Source organism: Onychostoma macrolepis, chromosome 24 (assembly GCF_012432095.1).
Source record: "Onychostoma macrolepis isolate SWU-2019 chromosome 24, ASM1243209v1, whole genome shotgun sequence".
Taxonomy (NCBI): domain Eukaryota; kingdom Metazoa; phylum Chordata; class Actinopteri; order Cypriniformes; family Cyprinidae; genus Onychostoma; species Onychostoma macrolepis.
This window is the reverse complement of record NC_081178.1, coordinates 8,830,693-8,857,753: the sequence shown is the minus strand read 5'-3', so window position 1 is coordinate 8,857,753 and position 27,061 is coordinate 8,830,693. Positions and strand designations below refer to the sequence as shown.

Sequence of the window (27,061 nt, the reverse complement as noted above, 5' to 3'; positions counted from 1 at the left end):
ACCGTGGTACTTTGATGTAGATTCACGTCTATGTTTATGGATTTGGCAGCCGCTTTTATATAGAGCCACTTACAATGTATTCAAAATATGCAATTTCAAGCATTCCCTGGGAACTGAACCCATAACTTTGGCATGGCATGTGCCACTCTTTACTGTTTGAGCTAGAGGATCACCAGTACATGATATTAAATGATTACCGTATTTACATACAGTAGTATTTGTATGATATTTGTAGTTACTTTGTAAAATATCAGAACAGTACCATGTTACATGTGCAGAAAACATGGTAATATCATTACTTTACCATGGAACTGAAATTATACAGCATGAAACTGTACTCCTTAAATTGTACTCTTAAAAACAATTTAGTTTGATGTTAACATGTAGCACTATGATAACATACAAGCATAGTAGTACTATGGTAATTTTGAATATTTTTTTTGTAAGGGTACACTGATTAAAAAGCACTGAAGAGTACCATCATTTTACAATGTTTTTAAAACGTATTATGGAGTACCATGTACATACATGCATTTCAGTACAAAGAGTTATATATGAGTGCTATATATATAGCATAGTACTGAATTGTATTTGATATTTCAAGTTACTTAAAATATTGCCATAGTACCAAACTTTGTAATACCATGGTACTGAAAACATAATCCTGAAATCATACTCCAAACACATCCAAAAAGCAATGGTAGTATTATGTTACCAAAAAAACTTGGTAGTGCTGTGGTACTTTTTTTGTAAGTGAACTGTGTTTTACCAAAGTTTTTGAACTTAAGTACCATGGCATATTGCAAACTACATTTTTTTTTTTTTTTTTTTTACCATGGTATCACCATAATGCATTTTGTAAGGTCATGTCCAAAAACCATGGTGCATTTTGTTGCAAGGTATTTTTCGATATTTTACTATGTAAAAAATGTGACATGGCCAAATTTTGTCAGGTTGAGGTGATTTTAAAACTCCACCATCAAACATAAGAGATATTCAAGCACACAAGCACAGTATTATGGGTAAACATCATTCCTCAGTGTGCTGCCTGTAATAAGTAGGCCTTCACCTCCCCTGCAGTGTATTTTGCTGCTGTACTGATGATGGATGTTAGCTGGTCTTAGCCTATTTCTGTGTGTGTGTATTAGGATGCAGGAAGTCAACAGATTGGCTTTCTCCTGGGCAGTTGTGGCGTTACTGTAGCTCTGACCAGTGATGCCTGCCACAAAGGCCTTCCAAAAGGACCCACTGGCGAAATACCACAGTTCAAAGGTCAGTCCGTTCATACACAACTTTATGTAAGTGATGTCTAGTGTTACGTAGGCAGACTTTTGTTTTTCAGAATAAAATCTAATCCACAGCTTTAAGGGATAGTTCACCCAAAAAAGAAAATTCTGTCATTAATTACTCACCTTCATGTCGTTCCAAACCCATAAGACTTCCGTTCATCTTAGGATCACAAATTAAGGTATTTTTGATTAAATCCGAGAGCTTTCTGACCCTCCATAGACAGTAATGCAACTGAAACGTTCAAGGCCTAGAAATATAATAAGGACATCATTAAAAATAGTCCATGTGACAGCAGTGATTGATGAAATCAGCTTAATTTTATGAAGCTATATGACAATATTTTTTGTCCACTAAGAAAACAATTATTCAACAACTTCTTCAGTTTCTTTAAATTCATCACAGGAATAAATTGCATTTTAAAATATACTAGAATAGTGAGAGTCTATGCGGGGCGGCAAGCGAAAATCAAGAGCATGATGGGCCGTATCATGCGTGTTATGTTATCTAAGCCAGACTGCTAGCAGTCAGCATTTTTTGCCCTGTCTGGGCCGCAGTAAGACGAGAGAGGGTTTAAATAGAAAACGTAGAGGTAATGAGTCTGGTATTGTTGTAATGATTAAGAAGTCCCAAGAGGATAGTCATTTAGCCCGAGATGGAGAAAAGACGGACTTACTCTCATCCCGACGCACATAGTCATTTAGCCAGTCACACTAATCACTCACTATCGTTCTTTTGAATGATAATCACCACTAATAATGAAAATGATAGTCATGGTTGAATCATCAAGCTGCATGAATATTAATAGAATTGTATGAATATTCATGTTTTCTCTCTGTTTGGTCCCACCCACTCATTAGGATGGCCAAAGCTGCTATGGTTCGTCACAGAATCCAAACACCTGTCCAAGCCGCCACGTGATTGGTTCCCTCACATCAAAGATGCAAATAATGACACCGCCTACATAGAGGTGAGCTAACTCATGGAATTATGACCGTTATGGAAATATCAGCTTATTCAAATCATTGTACTGGCTGTACATACAAAGATTCTCCTGAAATGGAAACCATCAGTCTGGGATTGTTTTCCATGTGCTGCACCCCACCAGCCACTTTAATTGTTTTATGATATCTGATTGGTAGATATTCTATGTCTCGAGCCACAGAAATCAATATTTCCTATCAGCATGCCGGGCACAGCTGCTTCCATTAGAGAGTCACTGGATAATGGATGATAAATGATTAATGTTTGTTTAATTGTGAATCGGGACTCTTGTAGGAGGAGATGCTGGTTGATGGAGTGGGGCTGGTCTCATGTTATTGAACCAGTTTTAAGTGAGCTGTCTCAATGTTCTTCACCAGATCCCAGAAATCTGAGAGTCTGTGCAAAGTGGCCGGGTGTCAGATGTCCAGTGTTGGCCCGATGTTTGCTTTCCTTTCTACTGTACTCCTTTTCAGCACAATATGAAGAACATATTCAAAAGAAAATATATCACGACTAAAAACAAAAGAAAAAAAATAAGAATGTATATTTTATTTAAGAAGATATAGCCTTTTTTAGGACCATTGGCGTTGTTGATTTTTATCATGACATAATGCACATTTTCCTCTCAAATCTCATTCTCGTTACTGTAAAGCTCATAAAAGCTCTTTTTTCTGTAATTATGGAGTATGAAAAAAGTACAGTAAAGAAAAAATAAATATTATTTAAAAAACTGTAGTAGTAATATGAAAAAATATATATATTATTTGGAAAATCACATTTCCCCCAATTATCATTTTTGTACAGCAAATAAGCTATTTTTCGATTATTTAATATGGGGAGAAATATATCTATCTACATATATAATTAATAAATAAATAGAATTACAAAAATTAATTAAATTACATTGCTTAAATTGTAAAGTATTTATATATAGTAGTATTTGTTGTGCTCCCACTAATTTGTGCTGATTTGAATTAAAATAAACATTGTACTACTGTAATTTAGTAATGTATTAGAATAATGACAATCTAATGAGAATAAAAACCTCAAAGGTTAAATGTCTGGAGGCTTTATGATGATGAAAATTGTCAAACTATTTAATGATCCCAAAAATTTGCCTTACTACTTTATGCAAAATATTATTTCTTATTTTGATATTTTTATTTTAAGTTTAAATATGCCCTGGACATCGCCAGTCATTTTGACATGCATCCCTATAGTAGTCCGTTAACCGTCATGCAAACCGTGTTTGCTAAGGGATTTGATGCGTTAATATTTGTGTTAATGTTTGACATTTATGACACTCTTTTGTTTATGATTTCCAGTATAAGACCTGTAAAGATGGGAGTGTTTTGGGTGTGACGGTGACACGGATTGCACTTCTTACACACTGCCAGGCCCTAACGCAGTCTTGTGGATACACAGAGGGTGAGTCCAACACACACACACACACACACACAGCGCATTATACCTCTAGCTCAGTTCATTGTCCTTAAATCTCCCTTCTCAGACAATCATGTAGTAAATCTGTCTTCTCTCTTTGTCTTTCAGCTGAAATCATAGTGAATGTATTGGACTTTAAAAAAGATGTGGGTTTGTGGCACGGCATCCTAACTGTAAGTCATGCTTCTGAAAAAAAAAAAATGTAAACATAAGATCATATGTTCCACATTCAGGGTGTTAAATATCACTTCCTGTTTCCCCAGAGTGTCATGAACATGATGCATGTAATCAGCATCCCGTATTCCCTGATGAAGGTTAACCCTCTGTCCTGGATTCAGAAAGTGTGTCAATATAAAGGTCTGTCTGTCAGTGTTTACACTAAATCCTAATTTTTTGCAAAACTATTTACACCAAGTCAGATATGATTAAACAATGGTAAAAAATATATAATATTCCCAAATAATTTTTTTGCATAATAACTAGTCCAATTACTAAGTCCGGTTAGTACGATCAAACACAGAAGTATGTAGTATTTTTGTGCAATTTTTCTCAGCATGTATTTGACTAAATGACACAAGACTAAATCATATTTATTTTAATAATAGTTATGTTTTTTGTGTGTGTGTCGTCATTGAGAAAATCAACCTAGCTTTCCAATGTAACAAAGTAACAAAAAATTGAATATTTATAAGAAAATATTAACCAAAAATATATAATGGAATATATTAAAATATTAACAATATAATATTAATAACAACTAATATGCTACAGTATTTTCAACTCTCTTTATGAAATCCATGTGTATGCATTGTTTTGTTTTAAAATATCTTTTTGTGCCTAAAATTTTAACTTTTTTGTCTTAATTTTTCATGAACTATAAACAGGGCAAATGTCTGTATAAATCATTTGTAAATCCTCGCTGGGACCCTTTACACCATGATAGCTTTATGAAAGATTTACTCAGAAATTCGTTCTGCTCATGTTTAATGAATTAATCATATGTAAGGGACAGTGTGATTTGATATGATTTTGTATGTGTCCAATATGGCCATTCTTGTGATATTTCTAGTTCTGTGTGTTTGTGTGCAGCTAAAGTAGCTTGTGTCAAGTCAAGGGATATGCACTGGGCTCTGGTCGCTCACCGAGATCAGAGAGACGTCAACCTGAGCTCCCTGCGCATGCTGGTGGTGGCCGACGGATCCAACCCATGTGAGTTCAGCTAGTGTTTTAAATCTTTCCCTTTCTTTCCTCTCTCACCTGTGTGTTTCTTAAAATGTTCTTCTTAGAGGAAACAAGCTGAGGGTTAAGCAGCTATTTACACACCCAGCAACCTGGCAAACAAGCTAAAAGCATCATTCATAAGTGTCTAATATGAATGTATATACACTCATATTTGGCCTCTGGGATTATAACTCACAGAAGAGATGAGTCAGGATAGATGATGCCCAGAAGCCATTTCCTTACGTATACAGATACATAGTACACAAATGGACACACTAAAGGACAAAACATTCCTTCTGCTGCCTATTTCATCCAAATGCCAATGTAAATGCCAGTAAGATACAGTGAATGTGTTTCTGATGGAATATTCAGGAAGCAAAACTGTTTTAAGGGGTCGTATGAGGGGAAATAGGATTTTTCTTGGTCTTTTGAGATGAAGATATTGATGTGCTGTGTAGCTGAGCATTTATAATGCAAGGATCTCTTTCTAGTCCAAAAATACACGTCAATCAAAAAGAAAAAAAAGGAAAATGCTTCAGAATGGAAAACGGATTTTTAGAAAAAAGAAAATAAATGTGGAAAATAATGGACTGATAATATTTTATCAGTAGCTTACTGAAAAAATATAATTAATGCAATGCATAATAAATTATATAATAATATAAATATATTTTTTAATAATTTCAATTATAATGTATAAAAATATGATTTGTTGTACTGAATTTAGCATTGATTTGAAATAAAAATACATTTTCATTACTGTAATGACAATGAAATGTTTAATTTCTTAAATGTATTTATCACAATAATGATAGTTTTAGAGAAAATTGTATTTAATTGCAATAAAAATGAATGTCACAATGCAGTACATTTAATTGTCATATAAATAGACTTGATTTTCTTTATTATTTTATAATTTCCTTTTTTATTTAGTTTTTAGAGTGAAATATGACATTAGAATACACAGATTTATATATTCAAATGTATACTGTTATTTGGCTCATCATGATGGACTAAAGTGTGAATGATCACAATATAAGTCATTTACATATAGAAATCTTAAAGGTACAGTAGCAAAAACAGTCTGTTTAATTTTTTTGCAAAAGGATAGTCTAAAAAGGATAGCAAAAGTAGTCTTCAGGAGAAAATAAAATTGAAATGTTAAAACTGTATACAATATGGCCCATTTAAACTGGATTTTTTTCTCTGTTAACTGTCACTTCAAGAACTATGTTCCCCATTGTACCCTAACAGAGTTAGAATACTTCTAAAGGTGAAAACTTTTTTAAATGTCATATAAGACAGGCTTCACATTATAGTATGTAATGTTCTGTCTCTCGTTCTCTGCAGGGTCCATCTCATCGTGTGACGCATTCCTCAATGTCTTCCAGAGTAAAGGTCTGCGGCCAGAGGTCATCTGTCCATGTGCCAGCTCAGCTGAAGCCCTCACCGTGGCCATCAGAAGGTGGGAGGAGTGCTGACACATTGACCATTCACTCACCCTGTAACTTCAGCTCGTATTCATAAACTCTCACTTTTCCATCCAGAACATTTAAATCTTTCTGTCTCTCTTTTACGAGTTTCATAAGCCCCCCCCCCAAAAAAAGGAAAAATGACAGAAATATGGACACAAACCATTTTTCTGTTGGTCAGACAGACAGATTGAAATTGATGGTTCATCGAGAGAGCTTTACCGAAGCCTGTGTATGTCTTCAATGCAATTTTCCAAAACCATTTACAAGAAAATAATGTTTTTTTAGGCTGCCTCCATAATTACAGCCCTGAATAGTCCTGACATCTTTGCTTTGTGACCGAATCAAACTCGTGACAGAACGCAGAGCATATGGTTTTCATTCCACAGGATTAACTCCATCGCTGGACGTTTTCACAGACCTTCTCTCTGTCACGACAAATTTGAGGATGAGAACAGCTTGTATGAATTTGAACAAAAAGTGAAATGAATTGAAAGCTAATAAAAGAGCCTGGTGTCACAGATGAAAACATCACTTTCTAGTGAAGTCAGGGGGGAAAAGTTGATTCAAAGGCAACTGACGATACGTAATTCCGCTGTTTCTGTCATCAAAGAAGTTACGTCATCGCTATTTGTGGATTTACAGAGCAAACTTATCGTAACCTCATTTTTCACCCTTCGCACGCATTTGCTTTGGCCCATGTGGTTCACAGAATATTTCTCGCTCTGGTAATAATTTCCTTCCTCATTATATCTCATTCTCATTTCGGCTCTAGATGGTCCAACATTTCTGCACTTCTGCTCTGTTCCAAAACTTAATGAGCTGCCTACCTAGACAGCATTTTAAAGCATCAAACAGTATGTACACACCCGACACGATGGCTGTTAGAAAAAAAACATTATGCCACCAAGATACCTAATTTTTAGAAAGAAAATTGCATTGTGCAATTACCCAATATGCTTCTAAGTATAAAAAATAAAATGGCCAATCAAATGCTGTTGGAACCAACTGTGATTTTCACATCAGTTTCTTGTAATGTTCCTTAAAAGGCAGCTCCTATGCAGTGTGCAGACAGCAAGGCAGCACACTAGTTTTGGAACAGAGCTATTATTTCCAGCATACTTCATCGGCACACCCTGTTTTATGTATTTCGCTCAAATGAAGCCTGCTGTACCTTGCCAGAATCTCTGTTAGCTCATACGGTTGTCTTTTAGAGGACATTATGTGTGGGTGGGGCGTAGTGCTGTCCATCAGATCTGGCTGAACCAATCAACTTCTTCATCAGAACTAGTTGGGCCAATCAGCTTCTTTCTAAGGCTTACATTGCATTAGAGTCAATGTGAGGACATTATATGGACATTAGTGGATATTACAGGAAGTGTGGGCAGGGCTTAGTCTTATCTATCAGATCTAGTTGGACCAATTAGCTTCTTCTTCATCAAAACTAGTTGGACCGATCAGCTTCTTCTTCAGGTTTACATTGCATAAGAGTCACTGTGAAATAATTCCATATAGTGCTGTAATCTGGTATTTTACTTCACATTTTAGGCCTACGGATGACAGTAACCAGCCGCCGGGTCGAGGAGTGCTGTCTATGCAGGGTCTGAGCCACGGTGTGATCAGAGTGGACTCAGAAGAGCGTCTCTCCGTACTCACCGTACAGGATGTGGGCACTGTGATGCCAGGAGGTACACATATGTACATGCACGAATGGTTCTGAGAAAGTCTAAAATGTGGCTTTGTATATATTGGTGTACGTTTAGTGTTAATGCAATCAAAGGAGAGCATTGTGTAATGTACGCCTCTCTCTGTGTGCTGTATTTACTGCTTCATAACGTGCGTAATGTGTTTATTGATGTTGTGTATGTGCAGCTCTGATGTGTGTGGTCAAACCAGAGGGAGTTCCTCAGCTGTGCCGAACAGATGAGATCGGAGAGCTGTGTGTGTGTTCCATCGCCACGGGAATGTCATATTATGGGCTCTCGGGCATGACAAAAAACACCTTTGAGGTTTGTGTCCTATCAGAGTGAGATCGATTTGGCTGTAGTTAGGCGGATTCTCCTACCCAGAATCCCCAGACCTCTGCTCGAACAGATGCTAAAGTGCTCCGATCAAAGCCTTTTCCTTGGCTTGTTTGTTAAATTGCTCTGAAATAATGAATAGGGCATTTTCTCAAGGCCAGTTGACACAGAGTCTGATATCTGAAGCCTGTTTTCACCTAAGGTAAATAAAACAGTTGATAGTGATAGTGAATTAAATGTGAGATACAGTATAAAGCCAAAGTATGAGATATGAAGTGCCAATTGTAAGATATCAAGTTGAATTAGTGAGATAAAATGTTGTAATTTTGAGAAACAGTTGCAATTGTGAGATAAAATGTCACAATATGAAATAGTCGCAATTGTGAGATAAAAAGTTGCGTTTACGAGAAAAATTTTTACAATTGTGATAAATAAAGTTGCAATTTTGGGATATTAAGTTGTAATTGCGACTAGCGAGATATTAAGTCGCAATTTTGTGATTATTGCCATTGTGGGATATTAAGTTGCAGTTGTTGCAATTATGAGAAAGTCACAATTGTGAGATAAAATGTTGCAATTGCGGCTTGTGATATTAAGTTGCGATTTTGTGATTAAATATAGCAATTGTGAGATATAAAGTTGCATTTGTTGCAGTTACGAGAAACAAAGTTGCAGTTGTGAGAGATTAAGTTGCAACTGCCAAATATGAATTCGCTGTTTTGAGATATAAAGTCGAAATTGTGAGATAAAATGTTGCAATTACAAAAAACTAAAACGCAAGTACTTGGTACTCACAAAGGTGGAAACAGACTGCAATAAATATGACTAAATGACTCAAAAGTTTCACTCTCTAAAAATTATTTAGCTACCAAAAATGTTCAGACATTTCATTAAATTGTGTGGTAGCGAAATAATTAACATTTTCACTAGCCTCTAAATAAAATAAAGAAACGTACAGAGAATCTTGGGCATTTTTAGCAAATTTTTCTAGATTTCTGTCATTCACGAAGTCTAAATCTAAAGTTTAATCTAAGTTTGTCAACCAATCAATTAACATTTCACCGTAATGTTCGATGGATGAGAAGTGACTCCATAGCAAAGATTCTAGAGGGAATTTCTGCATTTTTATACAGTATTAAATTTACAAATGTATAGTTTTATCTTAAAGTTTGGCTTTTGTTTTGCTGTCAGGTTTTCCCCATGACCAGTTCTGGGGCTCCTATCAGCGAGTACCCCTTCACTCGGACAGGGCTGCTGGGTTTCATAGGCCCGGGTGGGCTGGTGTTTGTCTCTGGAAAGATGGATGGGCTGATGGTGGTGAGCGGACGAAGACACAACGCTGATGATATCGTTGCAACAGCGCTGGCAGTGGAGCCCATGAAGTTTGTGTACAGGGGCAGGTGAGAACACAACAAAAACAAAGAAACAAACAAAGCGTATTCTTTTTTTGTCATCAAAGAACGGGTGATATATATAGCACATGAGCTTGTTTGCTGTGGACATGCAGAGTGCAAATTAAATGGATTCAACACCTGCTGAGGTGGCAGGAGCGAGAGCGTGTACCCTGTGTGTTGTGGAAGAGTTGTTCTGTTTTAGTTGCCTCTGTGAAATTACCTCGGGTTTTGTTTATCAGTTTTCTTAGACCTTTACACAGTGTGCTAATCCACAGTGTTACAGTAATAATCTAATATAGCGCTGCAGGGTTTTTATCGTTAACTAAAACTATAAAAACACTTCCATTACTTGAAATAAAATAAATTTGAACTGAAATAACTAATTATATTAAAAAAACTTCAGCTTATTTTATTTCAGCTTGTTGCCGAGGCCACATTTCTCTTTTTCGTTTAGTTTAAATTAAAGTACTAAAATAACTAAAACTAAATAAGTAAAAAACTAAAACAAACAAACAAAAATACTATGTAGACATAAAAAACCTAATGAAAATGACAAAAGCACAATAAAATTGCAAGTCTTTAAAATTTTTCAAATTCATATTGAAAACAAAAAAAGTAAATATAAAAATAAATATCTAATTCAAAAACTACTATAATGAATCATTGATACTAAAATAGCACTGTAGCACACTGTAGTTTTAGTTGAATGAATGAATCCACAAAAATTTACTTCAAATATTAATTCAAATATTTGTAATAAATGTAATTATTAGAATTAATTCTAATTTAGTATTTTTATATATATTTTTATTTACATTTTTAAATCTTATTAATCTTTAAAAATATATAAACGTGTGTGTATATATATATATATATATAAAATCATTATAATTATTGATTGTTCTAATTCTAAATATTATTATGGTTCATTAATAATTAGTCAGTTAATTGAATATGTAACCCTGGACCACAAAACCAGTCTTAAGTCGCTGGGGTATATTTGTAGCAATAGCCAAAAATACATTGTATTGGTCAAAATTATAGATTTTTCTTTTATGCCAAAAATCATTAGGATATTAAGTACAGTTCATGTTCCATGAAGATATTTTGTAAATTTCTTATCGTAAATATATAAAAACTTAATTTTTGATTAGTAATATGCATTGCTAAGAACTTCATCTGGACAACTTTAAAGGCGATTTTCTCAATATTTTGATTTTTGTGCACCCTCAGATTCCAGATTTTCAAATGTTGTATTAAAAGTTGTATCTCAGCCAAATATTGTCCGATCCTAACACACCATGCGTTAATGGAAAGCTTATTTATTCAGCTTTCAGTTGATGAATAAATCTCAATTTCGAAAAATTTACACTTAAGACTGGTTTCGTGGTCCAGGGCCACATATATGAAATTATTATCTATAACAATGATTTAATTATTCATAATATTAATAATAATGTTCAATGTATCCCAGTCACTGACATGGGCAGTTCATGATTTGAGATGTTTTACGTGTTGGTCTGGAGCTGAATTTTCAGGCTCTGAATCTCTTCTATATCTCTATCTTCAGGATAGCGGTATTTTCTGTGACGGTCCTGCATGACGAGAGAATTGTGGTCGTGGCCGAGCAGCGGCCGGACTCCACAGAGGAGGACAGCTTTCAGTGGATGAGTCGTGTGTTGCAGGTATTTGTCCTTTTTATACCCACCCTTGCCGATCGATTCGGGCCGCGGCGACTCGCTATTCTCGTCCAGTCTGACGGGAGTCACCTCAATCGCTACATAACCCCAGTCACCATCCAAACTGAATTAGAGATCTCGCTACTGCTGACCTGCGTACTTTCTGTCAGCACTTTACGAGTCTTTACCGGCATGTAAAAATAACAAGACACACTCAGGCACGCAGGCTGGCCTTCATTTCCACACACCCAGATGGTTCCATTCCACTCTTTTGTTGTAGGTCATTAATCTTGCAAATATGGTATTTTTTCCTTCCACTTCCTGAATTCCCATTTGGTAATTTGGTTCTCCCTGAGGCACCGGTAAAGGTCAGCGGCTGCATCAGATCTCAGCTGGCAGTCTCTTCTCGGCTCCTTGCGAACTCTATTTTTAAACCTCACCTGACAATCCAATACGTCTCTTTCTGCAGGCGATAGACAGCATCCACAACGTCGGGGTGTTTTGCTTGGCATTGGTGCCCGCTAACACCCTTCCCAAAACTCCTCTGGGAGGGATCCACCTGTCGGAGACCAAGCAGCTGTTTTTGGAAGGCTCCCTGCATCCCTGTAACGTCCTAATGTGCCCTCACACCTGCGTCACCAACCTGCCCAAACCCAGACAGAAACAGCCAGGTCTGTCTGCGGCAAGGTCACCTTGGATGTTGTACAAAATTAGAACTGTCAGAAAAGCTGTGGGTATGTTGTCGTCTGTTTGTTTGTGATGATCTTCCTCTGCTCGCTCCTGCAGAGATTGGACCCGCCTCTGTGATGGTGGGAAACCTGGTCTCGGGGAAGAGGATCGCTCAGGCCAGCGGCAGAGATCTGGGCCAGATCGAAGACAATGATCAGGCAAGAAAGGTGTGTGTGTGGTAACATGGGGCCTCGATTTTCATCCATCATTCATTCTCCCTTCCCTCATTCATTTCTCACCTCCACCAAACGGAGTCCCATCCAGCCAATAATAGACACAAAAATAAACACATATTTTCCTGAAAACCAGTCTTTGTGTGTATATATATATATATATATATAATGCATATATATTTGTTTTTTAATCATATAAATATATGTATATGTGTATACACACACACACACACACACACACACACACACACTGCACATACATACATTTTATTTCTTTTAAATACTTTTAAAAAGGAGGCAGTACAATTTTCTTTTTTCTTGCTTACTTTTTAAAAAATGTTGTTTGTTCCCTCTAGTCATTTTCTCAGCATAAAATATGAGATGATTCATTCTCCTGCAGCTGTCATAAAAACGTGTAGACAGATTGTGATTTTCCTCCCTGTGTTTTCATTTTGGTGGCTTAATGTTAGGAATATTCCACATGTATTGCCACATGGATAATTTTAGGCCTCTTAATTAAACCTCTGATAGTACATTTTCCAAGTTACTTGACGATGAGTGAGTCACAACAGATGTTTTTCTTTAGTAGCCGGTGTGGATTCGAATCTCTTGTGTCACTTACATCAGCGAGAGTCAAATAATCAATCTTACAATTCAACTTAAACATGTTGCAGTCCCTTATAAAGTTACCGGCCAACTTATTACACACATTTGGCACCCACCGAGTGTTCATTTTGGATCCATTGTGTGGCACGCAGTAATTGTCCCAACTAGATTTGTGGTAGAGGAACTGACCCCTGACAGCTTGTCAGACCCCTTGCTCTCAGCCAGGGTCGTTTCATACCAGACTCCTGCAGAGAGCATTCTGGGAAACTATTAAAACATTATGTCACCGAACCAGAACTTGACGTTCCCTTTTTGCCACTTGAAAGTTAGGATTTTGCAGAAAACGTTAAGTACTCCATTAGAACAATTATTGCACGCTGGGCTCTGTTTGGGAGGGATGGTTTGGTTGTTTTTGTGCTGTTAGTGTTGAGTTGATGTGTTTGGTTTTGCTGTGCTGTCAGTCAACCACCTCGATGCAAATACAATCCATTACGCTGCCCTCTCAGGCTGAAAGATGGCAGCCATTATTCCTTCAGCATGTCTGCTGTGCACCACACCGTAACCTTAACACACACACAGCTGTCGGCCGCGCACACAAACCACATTTGCTCACACACATTCGAACAAACGTGCACAGACCCAAAAATGCACACACACAGTGCCGCAACAGTTGTTGGCTGCTGCCTCTTGCATGCCTTCCTCATCCTCTCTCTTCCGCTCATTCCTTCACACCCTTCCAGCCCTGCATGGGTTTGCGCTGTCTAACACCGACAAATGTTACCTTCGCCATCTGCGCTGCTCAAAGAAACACAGCCGTACATGACTATTTTTCATTTTTACACCCCCAAGCTTGTGTTGCTGTTTTTTTTTCCGTTGCTTCCATCCATTCATGCCTATGAAAATCGGGCCCGTTGAGTGAATGGAAATAGCTTTCTTTCATTCTTCTAAGAGGAGGAATGCGATCCGTTGTGAGAATAACTCTGGGAGATGAGGTAACACATGACTGCATTCACTTCCAACCTTCAGATAACACTAGCGCCGCCTGCTAATGACTTTAACAGGTCTTGCTAATTGCAAAAAAGCATCCTGTGTTAAACAGTTGCTCTTTAAATGTCATGTTACTTTTATAATATTGCATTTGGCAAAACAATAGATTGAATCAGGCTTGCTTAACACCCCACCTACTCATATGCAAACAATTTAAAAAAACAAAAAACTGTGTATTAACATTTTCTGATTCAACTTATGAATAATGATATGGCACTTTGGGAATATTATATCATCTCAATTAAATACTTAAATATATCGGATTTTGTAATAATCATCTCGGACTTCCTTTTTACACCCATAGTTCCTCTTCCTGTCTGAGGTGTTGCAGTGGAGAGCCCAGACCACCCCAGATCATGTGCTCTTCACCCTCCTCAGCTCAAGGGTATGATGTGTATTTTATATTATATATTATATATTTTATTTTAAATATATTCTTCTATATTATCTTCAGTGTCATATGATCCTTCAGAAATCTAATATGCTGATTTGGTGCTCAAGAAACATTTCTTATTATTGTAATTTTTGTGGAAACCATTTTTTTTTTCAGGATTCTTTGATAAATAGAAATATATATATGCATATATGTGTGTATATATATGTAATGTATTAAAATTATATATGTATGTGTGTGAATATATATTAAAATTATATTAATACATAATTTTTTTATTGATTATTATAATTATTTAGTATTTATTTTTGTAAAATATATTCAACAATATAAATATATATAAATATATATATTTAATAAAAATATATCTTGCATTTTCTTAAGTTGATATTAGATTTTTTACTTTGATTTTTTATTTAAGAAAACTGCTTTTAATTAAAGAATACCACTAGTATCCTGGGCTAAGAAGGTGTCAGCTGAACATTAAACTTGTTTTCAAGTGTGGTCCTAAAAAGAAATGTCTTCTTTCGTTTCTTCGTTTCTGCACCGTTTCCCCCCTCTAGGGAGCAGGAATTGGTTTCATAAATGATGTTGCCCTGGTTTTTCGAGGGATACGATTTTTAATATACTAAATATGCGGCCATTTATCATCGCAGACGCAGGCTATTTTGAACACCACATGCCCTCCATAGAAAAGTTGTGATAACTCATCCTGAACTGAGAACCATGAAGAAACTGACATCTTTGTGTATGTGTGTGAATGTAGGGTACAGTCCTGAGCTCACTGACGTGTCTTCAGTTGCATAAAAGGGCGGAGAAGATAGCAGCCATGTTGATGGAGCGAGGCCACCTGCAGGACGGTGATCACGTTGCGCTGGTGTACCCGCCTGGTACGACATCATCAGCTACACATCTACAACTCTAAATCTGTGATCAGTCCCACTATATTATATACTCGGGGGGGGTCTCAAATTATGTCGCATCAGGTGAACGGTTAAACAGTTTAGTGCAGTAAAGCTGTCTAAGATTAGGACACCAGATATTTGACTTCGATATAATGGACAGAAATGATTAAAAGGGATAGTTCATCCAAAAATGAATTCAAGATTCTGTCATCATTTACTCACCCTCAAGTTGTTCCAACCTAGTAAGAGTGTCTTTTATTCTGCTGAACACAAAAGAAGATATTTTGAAGAATGTTGGTAACCAAAAAGTTGACGGTAGCCATTGACTTCCATAGTATTTTTCTTCCATCCTATGGAAGTCAATGGCTAACGTTAACCGTTCAGTTAACCGTAATATACTTGATACTTGAGAGACCCAGTCTAGTAATCTAGGATAATAAGTTCGAATCTACTCATATATGTATTTATTTATAGGTATCGATTTGATCGCTGCCTTTTACGGATGCCTGTATGCTGGCTGTGTACCAATTACAGTGCGACCCCCACACCCGCAGAACATCGCCACCACCCTGCCCACTGTGAAAATGATTGTGGAAGTGGGTGTCGACCTGAAATCCTTCCTTATATAGTTTGATATGGAAAAAAAATTGCCGCTAATGTATGAATTTGTGTTCAGGTGAGCCGATCGGCCTGTGTGATGACCACTCAGGTCATTTCCAAGCTCCTGAAGTCAAAGGAGGCGTCTGCCGCGGTGGACGTCAGGACGTGGCCTCCTGTTCTGGACACAGGTGAGAGTGGGTCAAAGGTCAGATAGCTTCTTAATGTCTAAATGAACATTAATTTATTATCTAACATGTTTTCCAGATGATCTGCCAAAGAAGAAGCCCCCTCAGCTCTACAAACCCTCCAATCCAGACACGCTGGCTTACTTGGACTTCAGCGTCTCCACTACTGGGATGCTTGCAGGAGTAAAGGTGAATATTAATCATCCCCTGTTGTGTGAAATAAGAAACCCCTGCTCTTTATTTCCCCAACACAAAAAAACAGGAAGAAAACGTTTGAAAACTCATCTCACAGACATAAAACCCTCTCAGTTAGCCGCTGGGGAGATCAGGTGTCATATGCACAGAGGAACTTTTCTTCTTTATTGTTTATAGATGAAAACCAGGTTTTGAACAGGCAGCTGCTATTATGTCATAGGAGCCATGAATGTTTGCGGAGACCACCCAGTATTGTGTAGATCTTCTGTTCTTTTGACTAAGAACTGATCTGTTCAGTCCCTCAGAAGTCCTGTTCAACACTATACACTTATATTTGCTGGCATTTCCACATGGCAGCCCACAAAATAACTCATCAGTCCTCATTGTCTCATTATATGAATAAAATAAAGCACAGTTGTATGACACATTATGGTTTTAGTTAACTGTATTAATTATAGATGTATTTAAATGTATTATATGTGTTATGTGTCTTCTCAGATGTCCCACACAGCCACCAGTGCCTTTTGCCGCTCTATAAAGCTTCAGTGTGAGTTGTATCCCTCTCGTGAGGTGGCCATCTGCCTGGATCCGTACTGTGGCCTCGGCTTTGTCCTCTGGTGCCTCTGCAGGTGAGAGACTCCGCTTGACGCAATCACAATCATCCTAATAGAGCAGGTTAAAGGCCTGGTCACACCAAACATGGAAAAACATGTACAACAAGATTTCAACAGGAAACAATGCATCTTTATGAACTCATTAACATCGTGTCCGCGTTTTGTTGATTTGTCTTTTTCAAAGGAATGTTTGGGGTTCAATACAAGTTTAGCTCTGTTTCCTAAGAAAATTATTTCCCCTAGTTTGTAAAAACAAGTAATAATTGTATTTACAGATAGATTCTGTGGGGCAAGCCATTGCACAAAATAAATGATAAAATATAAACTACTGTTAAAAAGTTTAGGATCAGTAAAAAACCCTGTAATTTTTTGAAATATTATTGTAATTTAAAATAACAGTTTCTATTTTAATATTTTGTAACAACTGTTTCCAATATTGATAATAAATCAGAATATTATAATGATTTCTGAAGGATCATGTGACACTGAAGACTGGAGTAATGGCTGAGGAAAATTCAGCTTTGCATCACAGAAATAAATTATATTTTTAAGTATATTAAAACACAAACTGTTATTTTAATTTTTAATTTTTTTATTAAAATTTTTCTGTATTTTTTAACAAATAAATAGAGCCCTGATGAGCATAAGAGACTACTAAAAAAAATGAAATATCTTACTGATCCCAAACTTTTGAACCACAGTGTACGTTATTTTAAATAAATTAAATAAATTTAATTTATTTAAAATAATTAAATTTATTTACAGAAAAAACAAAACAAATATAGTATAATAATAAAAACCGTAAAAACAAATTCAGAGAATTAAATAGAACTAAAAAAAATAAGAAAATTAAATGCATAAAAATTAGTTTGCACTTATTCAGTTTTTTTCTATTTTAATATATCTTTTTTTATTATTATTATTATTTATTTTTTTTAATATCTTCCAACTAGACTCTGAGCATGCAAAATTTCTTTTTACAAGACTTAATCATGTATAATTTATATACATGAGGTTTTAATCACTAATCTTGGCTGTCTAAAGTTATATGCAATTTTCACCACTTGTAAATTAAATAAAACTGATTTTTTTCCCAGAAGAATGAATATTGCTTTCACAAAAGTACCAGTTCACTCAATTATGAGTCAGTTGTTCGGATATGTAACAATTGAATAATGCTGTTACAGTTCATCATTGGAGTATCTTATAATTCCCTGTCATTTAGTCGCATCAGTGAAACACTGATGGCGGAAACGCTCTGCAGGCAGGCAGGCGAGCCGCACAAGTATTGAACTGCTTCCTTGAAAAATCTTGGTTTTGTGCTGCGTTCACACGAGTGTGTGTTTTTATGCTGTGCTGTGTCTCCTGTAACGTAAAGTGTGTGCTCAGCTCCTGTCTTGCTTGACTGATGTGTTGTTCTCCCAGTGTTTCTTATTTGTCAGGGTGGGCAGGTTCCTCCGCTCTTGTGTTGTGTGGTGGTAACGTTGTGTTTTCTTCTGTCTCTTCCCACTGGGTGAAGTGTGTATTCAGGGCATCAGTCCATCTTGATTCCCCCGTCCGAGCTGGAGGTGAACCCCGCTCTGTGGCTGCTGGCTGTCAGTCAGTTTCGGGTCAGAGACACGTTCTGTTCGTACTCCGTCATGGAGCTCTGCACCAAGGGGTTGGGCCTGCAGACAGAATCCCTCAAGGTACCAGATTCTCTCTAAAGTGTCAATCATTCGCTCCCTTTCCTTCCTGAGAAAAGCTCTGAAGCCATTTTTGGTTAGATTTCATGTTATATTTGCAGCAGTGACAGAAGGTGATTGTTGGTGGTCTTGCGTGTGTGAGTGTTCTGTGTTCAGGAGGTGTGACTGTGTGTAATTAACGTCTGTTCTGAGTTAGTGAAGGAAAGGCCGTCCGTGCCTCCTGGCGAGCCTGTCTTGTAAAATCTTGTTTTATTTACTCTGATTTAGTCATTGAGATTGCCATAGTTACTAACTGCAGTCTGGAGCCGAGTACAGTTTATTAACATCACAGCGATCAATGAGGAGGAAAAATGAGACATTTTTTGGTATAATGAGGTAGAACTGTGAAAATGTTTTCTTTTACCCAGACTTTGTCTTTTCAGCTCCTTCAGCTCTTCTTTAAAAGGAGCTTAAAGAAAAACATTATAATAAATATAATTTATAAACTGACCCTGTTTACTCTTAGTGCATGTTATTCTACGGAAAATTATTATATTATATTATATTATATTATATTATATTATATTATATTATATTATATTATATTATATTATATTATATTATATTATATTATATTATATTATATTATATTATATTATTTCTGATTGATTATGGTTAGGATTATAATAATATTAATATGTTGTAATGTATTATAATAATAACACAGCCTTAACAACTTCAGCTGATAAGAAAGAATCATTGAAAATGTTTACATTTAAAATTAAAATATATATATTTGAAGTAATTTGAATATATTAATATTTATATTTACATATTTAAAGCAATATATTACTATATATTAATTATAATAATAAATAAATCATAAAAATACAATGTAATATATTTATAAATAATTATAATAATAAATAAATCATTCAAATATAAGGTAATATATTTATAAATAATATGTAAATGATACTTTTGACTGAATTATTAGCTGATATCAACAACACTGTGTGGGCTGGGAAAATAATATCTACAAGTAATATAGCATAACCTCCATGATCCAGTCCAGTCCTGATATGTACAGTCAATCCTATGCTACATTATTTCTCTCTGAGTATTATATTTGGTCAAAAGGCATTTTTGGTATGATTATGATTCAGGAAATATGGTTATGTTAATATAATGTAATTATAATACTAAGATGGCCTTGGTGACGTCAGCTGGTGGGAATGAATCATTGAAATAAAAAACATTAATATTAAATATATTTCAATTTTAATATATATTTGATTCATATATTTTACTGTATTATTATTGATAAACAATTATTATTATTAATGCTGTTGTATTTATGTATTATGTTTTATGTTTTTAAAAATGCTATTAGTTAAATATATATCATTGTTTAATTTTTTAATGGCACTAAATGTTTTAGTTACACTTGACAACATGTAAAGTCTGATTACTCATTTGCTCTCTCTCTGTCTTTCAAGTCCCGTGGACTTGACCTGTCCCGCGTGAGGACGTGTGTGGTTGTCGCTGAGGAGAGGCCCAGGATAGCCCTCACCCAGTCCTTCTCCAAGCTCTTTAAAGACCTGGGCCTGCACCCGCGAGCCGTCAGCACTTCCTTCGGATGTAGAGTGAACCTGGCCATCTGCCTGCAGGTTAGTGAGTGTGGCAGCAGTTAATCTAGTGCTGACCAGAAAACACGAGGCAGAGATTGGGCCGTAATCCCAATCCCAGCGTTGTTTTAGCAAGCCAACTGCAGCCGGGATTAGTGTTCAGACTTTGCTAGAGGATTTCACTGTGCCTTTAGTTTGCATTTCGAGTGAGAGTAGTGCAGCATTATTGGATATCCTGAGGATGTCAAGGTAAAATCAGGTCACCGCTGAAGTAAACATATATGTAGAACACATGTCAAAAATAGTACTTGTCAACTGATATGGGGTTTTCCAAAGCTGCTGCTGAATAGAGCGGCCAGTTGATGATATAATGCTGGTATATTATTTATATGCTCATTCAGTATTGCTATTTTTACTGTATTTTTGATCAAATAAATGCAGCCTTGGTGAGCAAAAACATTAAAAAACCCTACTGACCAAAACATTTTTAAATAGTACTGTGTAAAATATAATACGCATGCCCAATCATTTATTTATTTAGTAAGTATCTATGCATTAATTGGGGTAATGTACAATCAGATGGCCTTTGTCATGAAATAAACCTTCTAACACAAGACTCTGATGTGAACTCTGGGAGAGTTCGTTTCAGAATAAGAGCAGTTATAACTTCCACCCACCTACTTTCATGAAGAATTTGTGTTACCAGGCAAAAAGCACCACACCACTCAGTCATACTACAGATGTTTCTATGGTTACATACTAGAGATATTGAATTATTTTACACCTAGGAGTCTAATGACCATTAAATCATAAAATACTCTGAACAGCCTCACAGGCAAAAATGAGAAACTTTGAGTTCAACTGAAGTCAAAATGAATGAAATCTTACAATATTGTTATATAACATATAATTACAGTAGTCAACATTTGAAGTGGATCAAAATCTTTCATCAAAGTCATCCTTAAACCTAAAACCAAAATGCGTTCTTGTCATAGGACAACTTTGATGAACTTTTTTGATCCACAACTGTATAATCTAATTATAATATAGATATAATCTCATTATGATATAAATATAATCTATTATAATAACATCCTTGGTGACATCAGCTGTTAAGGAAAATACTTGTAATATACAATCACGATTATTGTCAATATATATATATATATACTGTATATAAAACTGTAAATATTATAAGACTGTGTGGGTCGGTCGGGAAAAATTATATCGATCAATAATATCTTCACTTCTTATTATTTTGACACTGTGCATGTTGTTTTTTGTTCTTTTGTCCCACATTGCTCTCATTTCCTCCTTTTTGTATTTCATATTTATTCCTTTTTTTTGTCACATCCATAAATCTTCACCCCATATTCCTCTTTCCTCACTCTCTCTCTGTCTCTCATCTGCTCACTGGCTGTTGTAGCCTCACAGGCTCGGGAAGCTTGCGGATCAGGTAGGGAAGTCCAAACACTCCCCGCTCGATCTGGCACTGGGTGTGGAATGGGGTCCGACTTTAGCTTTTTTACCCCTCAGCTGCTCGGCTCTTGATCCTTGCGGTGTGTGGCTTTTGCTAATGTAGTGGAAGTGATCGGCTGGATCCGTCCCAATCAGTGTGACTAATTTATCAGACTAATGGCTGACCTAATGAGCTGCTTTCCTGGACAGGAAAGATGCCCTCGGTTTGATCTTACCTCAGAGCAGTGAGATCCAACCCTCGCCATGTGAGATTGCCGCTCACCTGGACTTACGCTGGGGTTAAGAGTTGCGTGTTACTGTGCAGCTGCAGTCATTAGTAGTGCTCCTGTAGCGTAGAGCTCTATAATCACGGCCATTAGGTAGAATCGTGCTTCCCCCTCCCTCGTCCGCCACATTGTTTTGCCGTGACATCACAAACACAAGGGGCTTTGTTCGGAACACGAGTGCCTACACATGAAATATCACAGACTCCAGCACTGTGTGAGTCAGTGATCTGAAATGCGTCTCTAAAGACTGTGTCTTTTCGACAGAGCTGATTGTTGTGTTTCAGACACAGGGAGACCTCTGCTGGCCTGTTTCTGTTTGTGAACTACATATAATAGAGTGCTGGAGGAATGGTTTGTTTTTGTAGGACAAAACCTGAAAACGAGCATTTTTTTATCACTTCAGGTTTCATCTTCCCAAAGTCCATGGTTAAAAGACCTGAAATTTAGTCTGAGGCTTACGTAAGCCCAAGATATTTTCACATTTTATTCTGACATAAAATACATCAAAACTTTTGACTTATCTTGAAAAAGGCAGTTGCTAAGAAGTGTCTAAATGGGACTATGAAGATTGTCTGGGGCATTAAAGGGATAGTTCACTCAAAAATGAACATTCTGTCATTAATTGCTCTCCCTCATGACATTCCAAACCCGTAAGACCTTCGTTCATCTTCGGAACATAAATTAAGATATTTTTGATGAAATCCGAGAGCTTTCTGACCCTCCATAGACAGCAACGTAACTACCATGTTCAGGGCCCAGAAAGGTAGTAAAGACATCGATAAAATAGTCCATGTGATATCAGCGGTTCAACCTTAGTTTTATGAAGCTACAAGAATATGTTTTGTGCACAAAGAAAACCAAAATAATGTCTTTATTCAACAATTTCTTCTCTTTCATGTCACACGTTCATGAGAGTACCACAACACATGCGTGTGCCGACGCAGGAGCCAGCGTTCTGGCGTAGAACCTGGATGTGCTGCATCTTGTTTACAAGCAGAGGAAGACATGCTGTAAATAAAATGTTCTTCTTAAAGATGTTCGAAGATTTCGACAGAGAGGATGACTTGCAATTTTTTGCACATTACTGATTTGAACCAGAATATACAGACGATGAACTGAGAGACATGGAGGTTCCATGTCAGAACGCTGGCTCCTGCGTCAGCAGCTTCACGCATGCCTTGTGATAATCTTGTAAACGCGCGTTGAAGACGGAGAAGATGAAATTGTTGAATAAAGTCTTTTTTTTTTTTTCTTTGCATACCTTTGCGCACTTTTCGTAGCTTCATAAAATTACGGTTGAACCACTGATGTCACATGGACTATTTTAATGTTCTTACTACCTTTCTGGGCCCTGAACATGGTAGTTACGTTGCTGTCTATGGAGGGTCAGAAAGCTCTCGGATTTCATCAAAAATATCTTAATTGGTGTTATGAAGATGAATGAAGGTCTTACGGGTTTGGAATGACACGAGGGTGAGTAATTAATGATTTTTGGGTAAACTATTATCATGATGAACAAAACATGTAAGAATGAAACGTTTGTTGGTCACAGAGCTTATTTTCAGCAATAATCCAAAATCCATTGGAAAAGTCCTATTGGGGTTTTGTCAAGGGACCAGGGTGATGCTAACGTCTGTGTTGGCCTACCAAAATCCATCATCACTGCAGCACTCTATTCTAGATATTTTTTCTTTCTGATGGAGTCGGGGCGTCAAAGTGCCTCATAATGAACAGTCATTGCAAGTGCGGCAATGATCAGTCATGAAAAATAATTGCGTTCATTTGATCAAAATGATGAGTGTTCATTTGTAGCTTGTACTCAAAAGCAGCAGTTGTTTGTATTCTGTCTGTTCATTTCTCAGTTGTATTGTTCCATAAAGGCCATTTCACATGACTCACATCGACGGTTCTCAAATGCGGTAACGTGACGTGCTCAGACAGTTGGTCTTGTTTGCTGCTGACCTTGCAAAGTGTCGACAATGATTACTGGACAGTTCACCTGACATAAGGAAAATCTAAATGGAAGAGAGACTGATCCTGTACATCAGACTGTATGATATATATCGTCAAAGCAATTTATGACGTAAAAAGACATGCCTGTAGCTGGTTTTGTTTGCTTTAGGGATGAACCAGTATTACAATTCTTATAATAATTATAATTTGATCAATACTAATTTGTTTAAAATAGTGCCATCAAACGATTAATCGCGATTAATCGCATCCAAAATTTTTGTTTACATAAAATGTGTGTATGCTGTGTATATTTATTATGTATATATAAATGCAAACACATGTATATATTTAAGAAAAATATATTATGTTTATATATTAAGATAAGAATATGAAGAATAAATATGAGAATATAAATATAGAAATTTAAATATAAGAATATGAATATAGAAATGTATATACATGAAAATATTTTCAAAATATATACGGTATGTGTGTGTATTTATATATACATAATACATATACACAGTACACATACATATATTATGTAAACGAAAACTTTATTTTGGATGCGATTAATCGCTTGACAGCACTAGTTTAACAAGAAAACACAAAAAAAATCTCACATTGACTAACACATTTTATGGGTAAAGAAATAAAATAAGATTGTTTTGTTGAAAAAAATCATATAAACATATGAGGTGGCAAGGGGGGCCTTTTAACACACAGTCAACACAAAAGGCCCCCAGTATTGATATAAATACTACAGTTAAACTAATAATTTTTGCATAATGCTTAACTCAATACCGTTTTTTTTTTTATTATTAATTTGATTTAATTCAATAAATAGGCTGTAAGTAAAATTAGAAAAAAGTTTTATTAAAAAATACAGATTCTGAAAGCTTCTTAAGAGTTTTTGAAAGAGACCTCAGTAATTGAATATGGCTTTACAGAAACAATAAATTATATTTTATATGATTAATATAATTTTTAAATATGATGGTTTCATTATAAATTTGGTGATTATCTCTAACTTAATAAATTATATTGACCATTTCAATCTGACCATGTCATGTCAGCAAATGAAAAAAAAAAAAAACTGATTTTTATTATCATGTCAATTATTGTGCCTTTAGCCCCAGCAATGGGACACTTTTTACCCCCCAAAAACAATACTTTTACATATTCTTCAGTTATTAAAAAACTGCTGATTTAATTACTTGATTTACAAAACTGATTAAGCAGAATTATTAAGCAGACCTTTGTCTCCAAATATATTTGGTAACCTTATAAGTCTTATTTGCAACATTTTCAACAATTCTCATTTGAACCTTTTAAATAACATTAAATATTAGATCAACTCGTTGCTGTCAGACCAGCCAAATTTTCCAGGTGCATAGTGAACCATGGATGTTTAGAAGTGCTGCGGTCAGTTTTTATGCCATCTAGTGGTTCAAAAGAAAAACTTGTGAGTCTTTTACCCCTGGTCTATAATATAAAGGCAGAAATCCCCAAATTTGGCCGTCCATGACACTATCTGCTGCACTTTTCATGTATAGGTAAAAGCAGCGTATTACGCTTGTGTTGAGAGGAGCATTGAAGCCCTGATAGGAGTCTGAAAGAGCCTTAAGGCAGGCCATAAGTTCATGAAGTAGCTGGTAAATGCTCTGCCGTCCACCCAGTGGTGAAAGATCTGCAATACTGGGCCGCTTTCACCGCAAGCAAACATTCAGATCTTTGAAGGGTCTGTCAGCTTTCATCTGCAGCCGTCTTTTTCTCTGCTTCACAAACACCCACACATTTGTCATCCCGCCCTCATAAACGATTCCTGTTTTTCGCTCTGCTCTCTAAAACGCCTCCGTTCAAGGCATCATTTATAACCGTGTGCCTTTCAGGGTGATGGTTTAAATTTTAGGTTGTTTCTGTCTCTGTTTGCTGCTTGTCTTGCCTTTTTTTTGTTTTTTGTTTTTTCCATCAAACTCCTTTTTCACCATTTTCAGTCTGTGATCTCTAGGCTCTGCTACTAACTAGTTAACAGCTGAAGTTGGTTGACTCAGAGGAAATTGACCAGTTCTTCCCCTCCCCTAGAGAAATCACTCGTAGCTAGTTCTCTGTGCAGTATAAACTGTATTAGTGTGTATCTCCTGATTAATGGCTTCATGATATGCGTTTCAGGGGACATCGGGACCAGACCCAACTACTGTGTTCGTGGACATGAGAGCTCTCCGACACGACAGGTGAGAGATTTAATGAAGAGAAATCAAAGTGGAAAACTGTGCAAAATAAGGATAATGGAAATGAGTCCAGTGAGCTGTGATTGGAATACTGGTCAACAATACAGGTTTTCCATTGAACAGTTTTGCTGTTGATATTTGGAGAGTAGTGTAAATTCTGCAATAAATAATATAATTTTTCATATAATAGCAAATTAAATGTGTACTTTTTTTGTCTTTATGTTGTGTTGCATAATGTAAAGCTGCCAGACATTTCTTTATAATGATCTTATCGTTTGGTTTGTGTGCATTAAGCAAATAAACAAAATAATCAAATTAGAGGAAGTAGCTTTCATTGTATTCAAGTATTTAATTCACTGAATTTCCCAAAAATTGGAATTGCCACATAATTATGAAGTATAAACAATTTAGTTGTTGAAATTCCATTATTATATATTTACTCGTATTCATATTTTGTTGAATTCATCTGTTACATTTAGCTTATGTGTTGAATTTCCATCAAATACTTGTTATATGTATATATGTAAAATGTTATATTTTTCAAACATTGTGAAAAATATTAAGTGAGATATTATAAAGGTAACATATTTTTGTACTCAAGTATTTCAAATATTATCCTGAGAATATTTATTTTAAGTCAGCAACATATCTTTTTAAACCCTAACCTTAATTAATGTTAATTGTGTTAAAATTTTCAAGTAAAAACCTTTTTTAATTTTTATTTTTTGCGGTTATTGTATTCTACCAACAAACACAGTCATGATTTCTGACCTGCGATTGTAATATGAAATTCAGTAAATCTGTTGTTACTTTATTTAATATCTTAAGGTAATTTTTAATTAAATAGATATTAATAAATTCTCACAATGATTAAAAAATATATATCAAAAT

The 27,061-nt window shown here is 35.9% G+C and overlaps 1 protein-coding gene across 9 annotated transcripts in view; it reads left to right on the top strand.

The window, feature by feature from the left end:
• Positions 1-27,061, top strand: part of dip2ca (disco-interacting protein 2 homolog Ca) — a 109,188-nt gene that overhangs the window by 77,039 nt on the left and 5,088 nt on the right. For 3 of the 9 annotated variants that reach the window (XM_058765523.1, XM_058765520.1, XM_058765525.1), the window contains 23 exons: positions 1,149-1,272; positions 2,148-2,257; positions 3,597-3,699; positions 3,823-3,887; positions 3,978-4,071; positions 4,804-4,923; positions 6,286-6,400; positions 7,956-8,095; positions 8,280-8,416; positions 9,620-9,828; positions 11,393-11,507; positions 11,971-12,172; positions 12,288-12,397; positions 14,361-14,441; positions 15,217-15,340; positions 15,830-15,951; positions 16,032-16,143; positions 16,220-16,329; positions 16,834-16,964; positions 18,469-18,637; positions 20,113-20,283; positions 21,668-21,697; positions 26,112-26,173. In XM_058765523.1, the coding sequence (XP_058621506.1) occupies positions 1,149-1,272; positions 2,148-2,257; positions 3,597-3,699; positions 3,823-3,887; positions 3,978-4,071; positions 4,804-4,923; positions 6,286-6,400; positions 7,956-8,095; positions 8,280-8,416; positions 9,620-9,828; positions 11,393-11,507; positions 11,971-12,172; positions 12,288-12,397; positions 14,361-14,441; positions 15,217-15,340; positions 15,830-15,951; positions 16,032-16,143; positions 16,220-16,329; positions 16,834-16,964; positions 18,469-18,637; positions 20,113-20,283; positions 21,668-21,697; positions 26,112-26,173 (2,756 nt within the window). The remainder of the gene's footprint in view (positions 1-1,148; positions 1,273-2,147; positions 2,258-3,596; positions 3,700-3,822; positions 3,888-3,977; positions 4,072-4,803; positions 4,924-6,285; positions 6,401-7,955; positions 8,096-8,279; positions 8,417-9,619; positions 9,829-11,392; positions 11,508-11,970; positions 12,173-12,287; positions 12,398-14,360; positions 14,442-15,216; positions 15,341-15,829; positions 15,952-16,031; positions 16,144-16,219; positions 16,330-16,833; positions 16,965-18,468; positions 18,638-20,112; positions 20,284-21,667; positions 21,698-26,111; positions 26,174-27,061) is intronic. The other 6 variants (XM_058765526.1, XM_058765521.1, XM_058765528.1 and 3 more) reach the window with 3 other exon arrangements.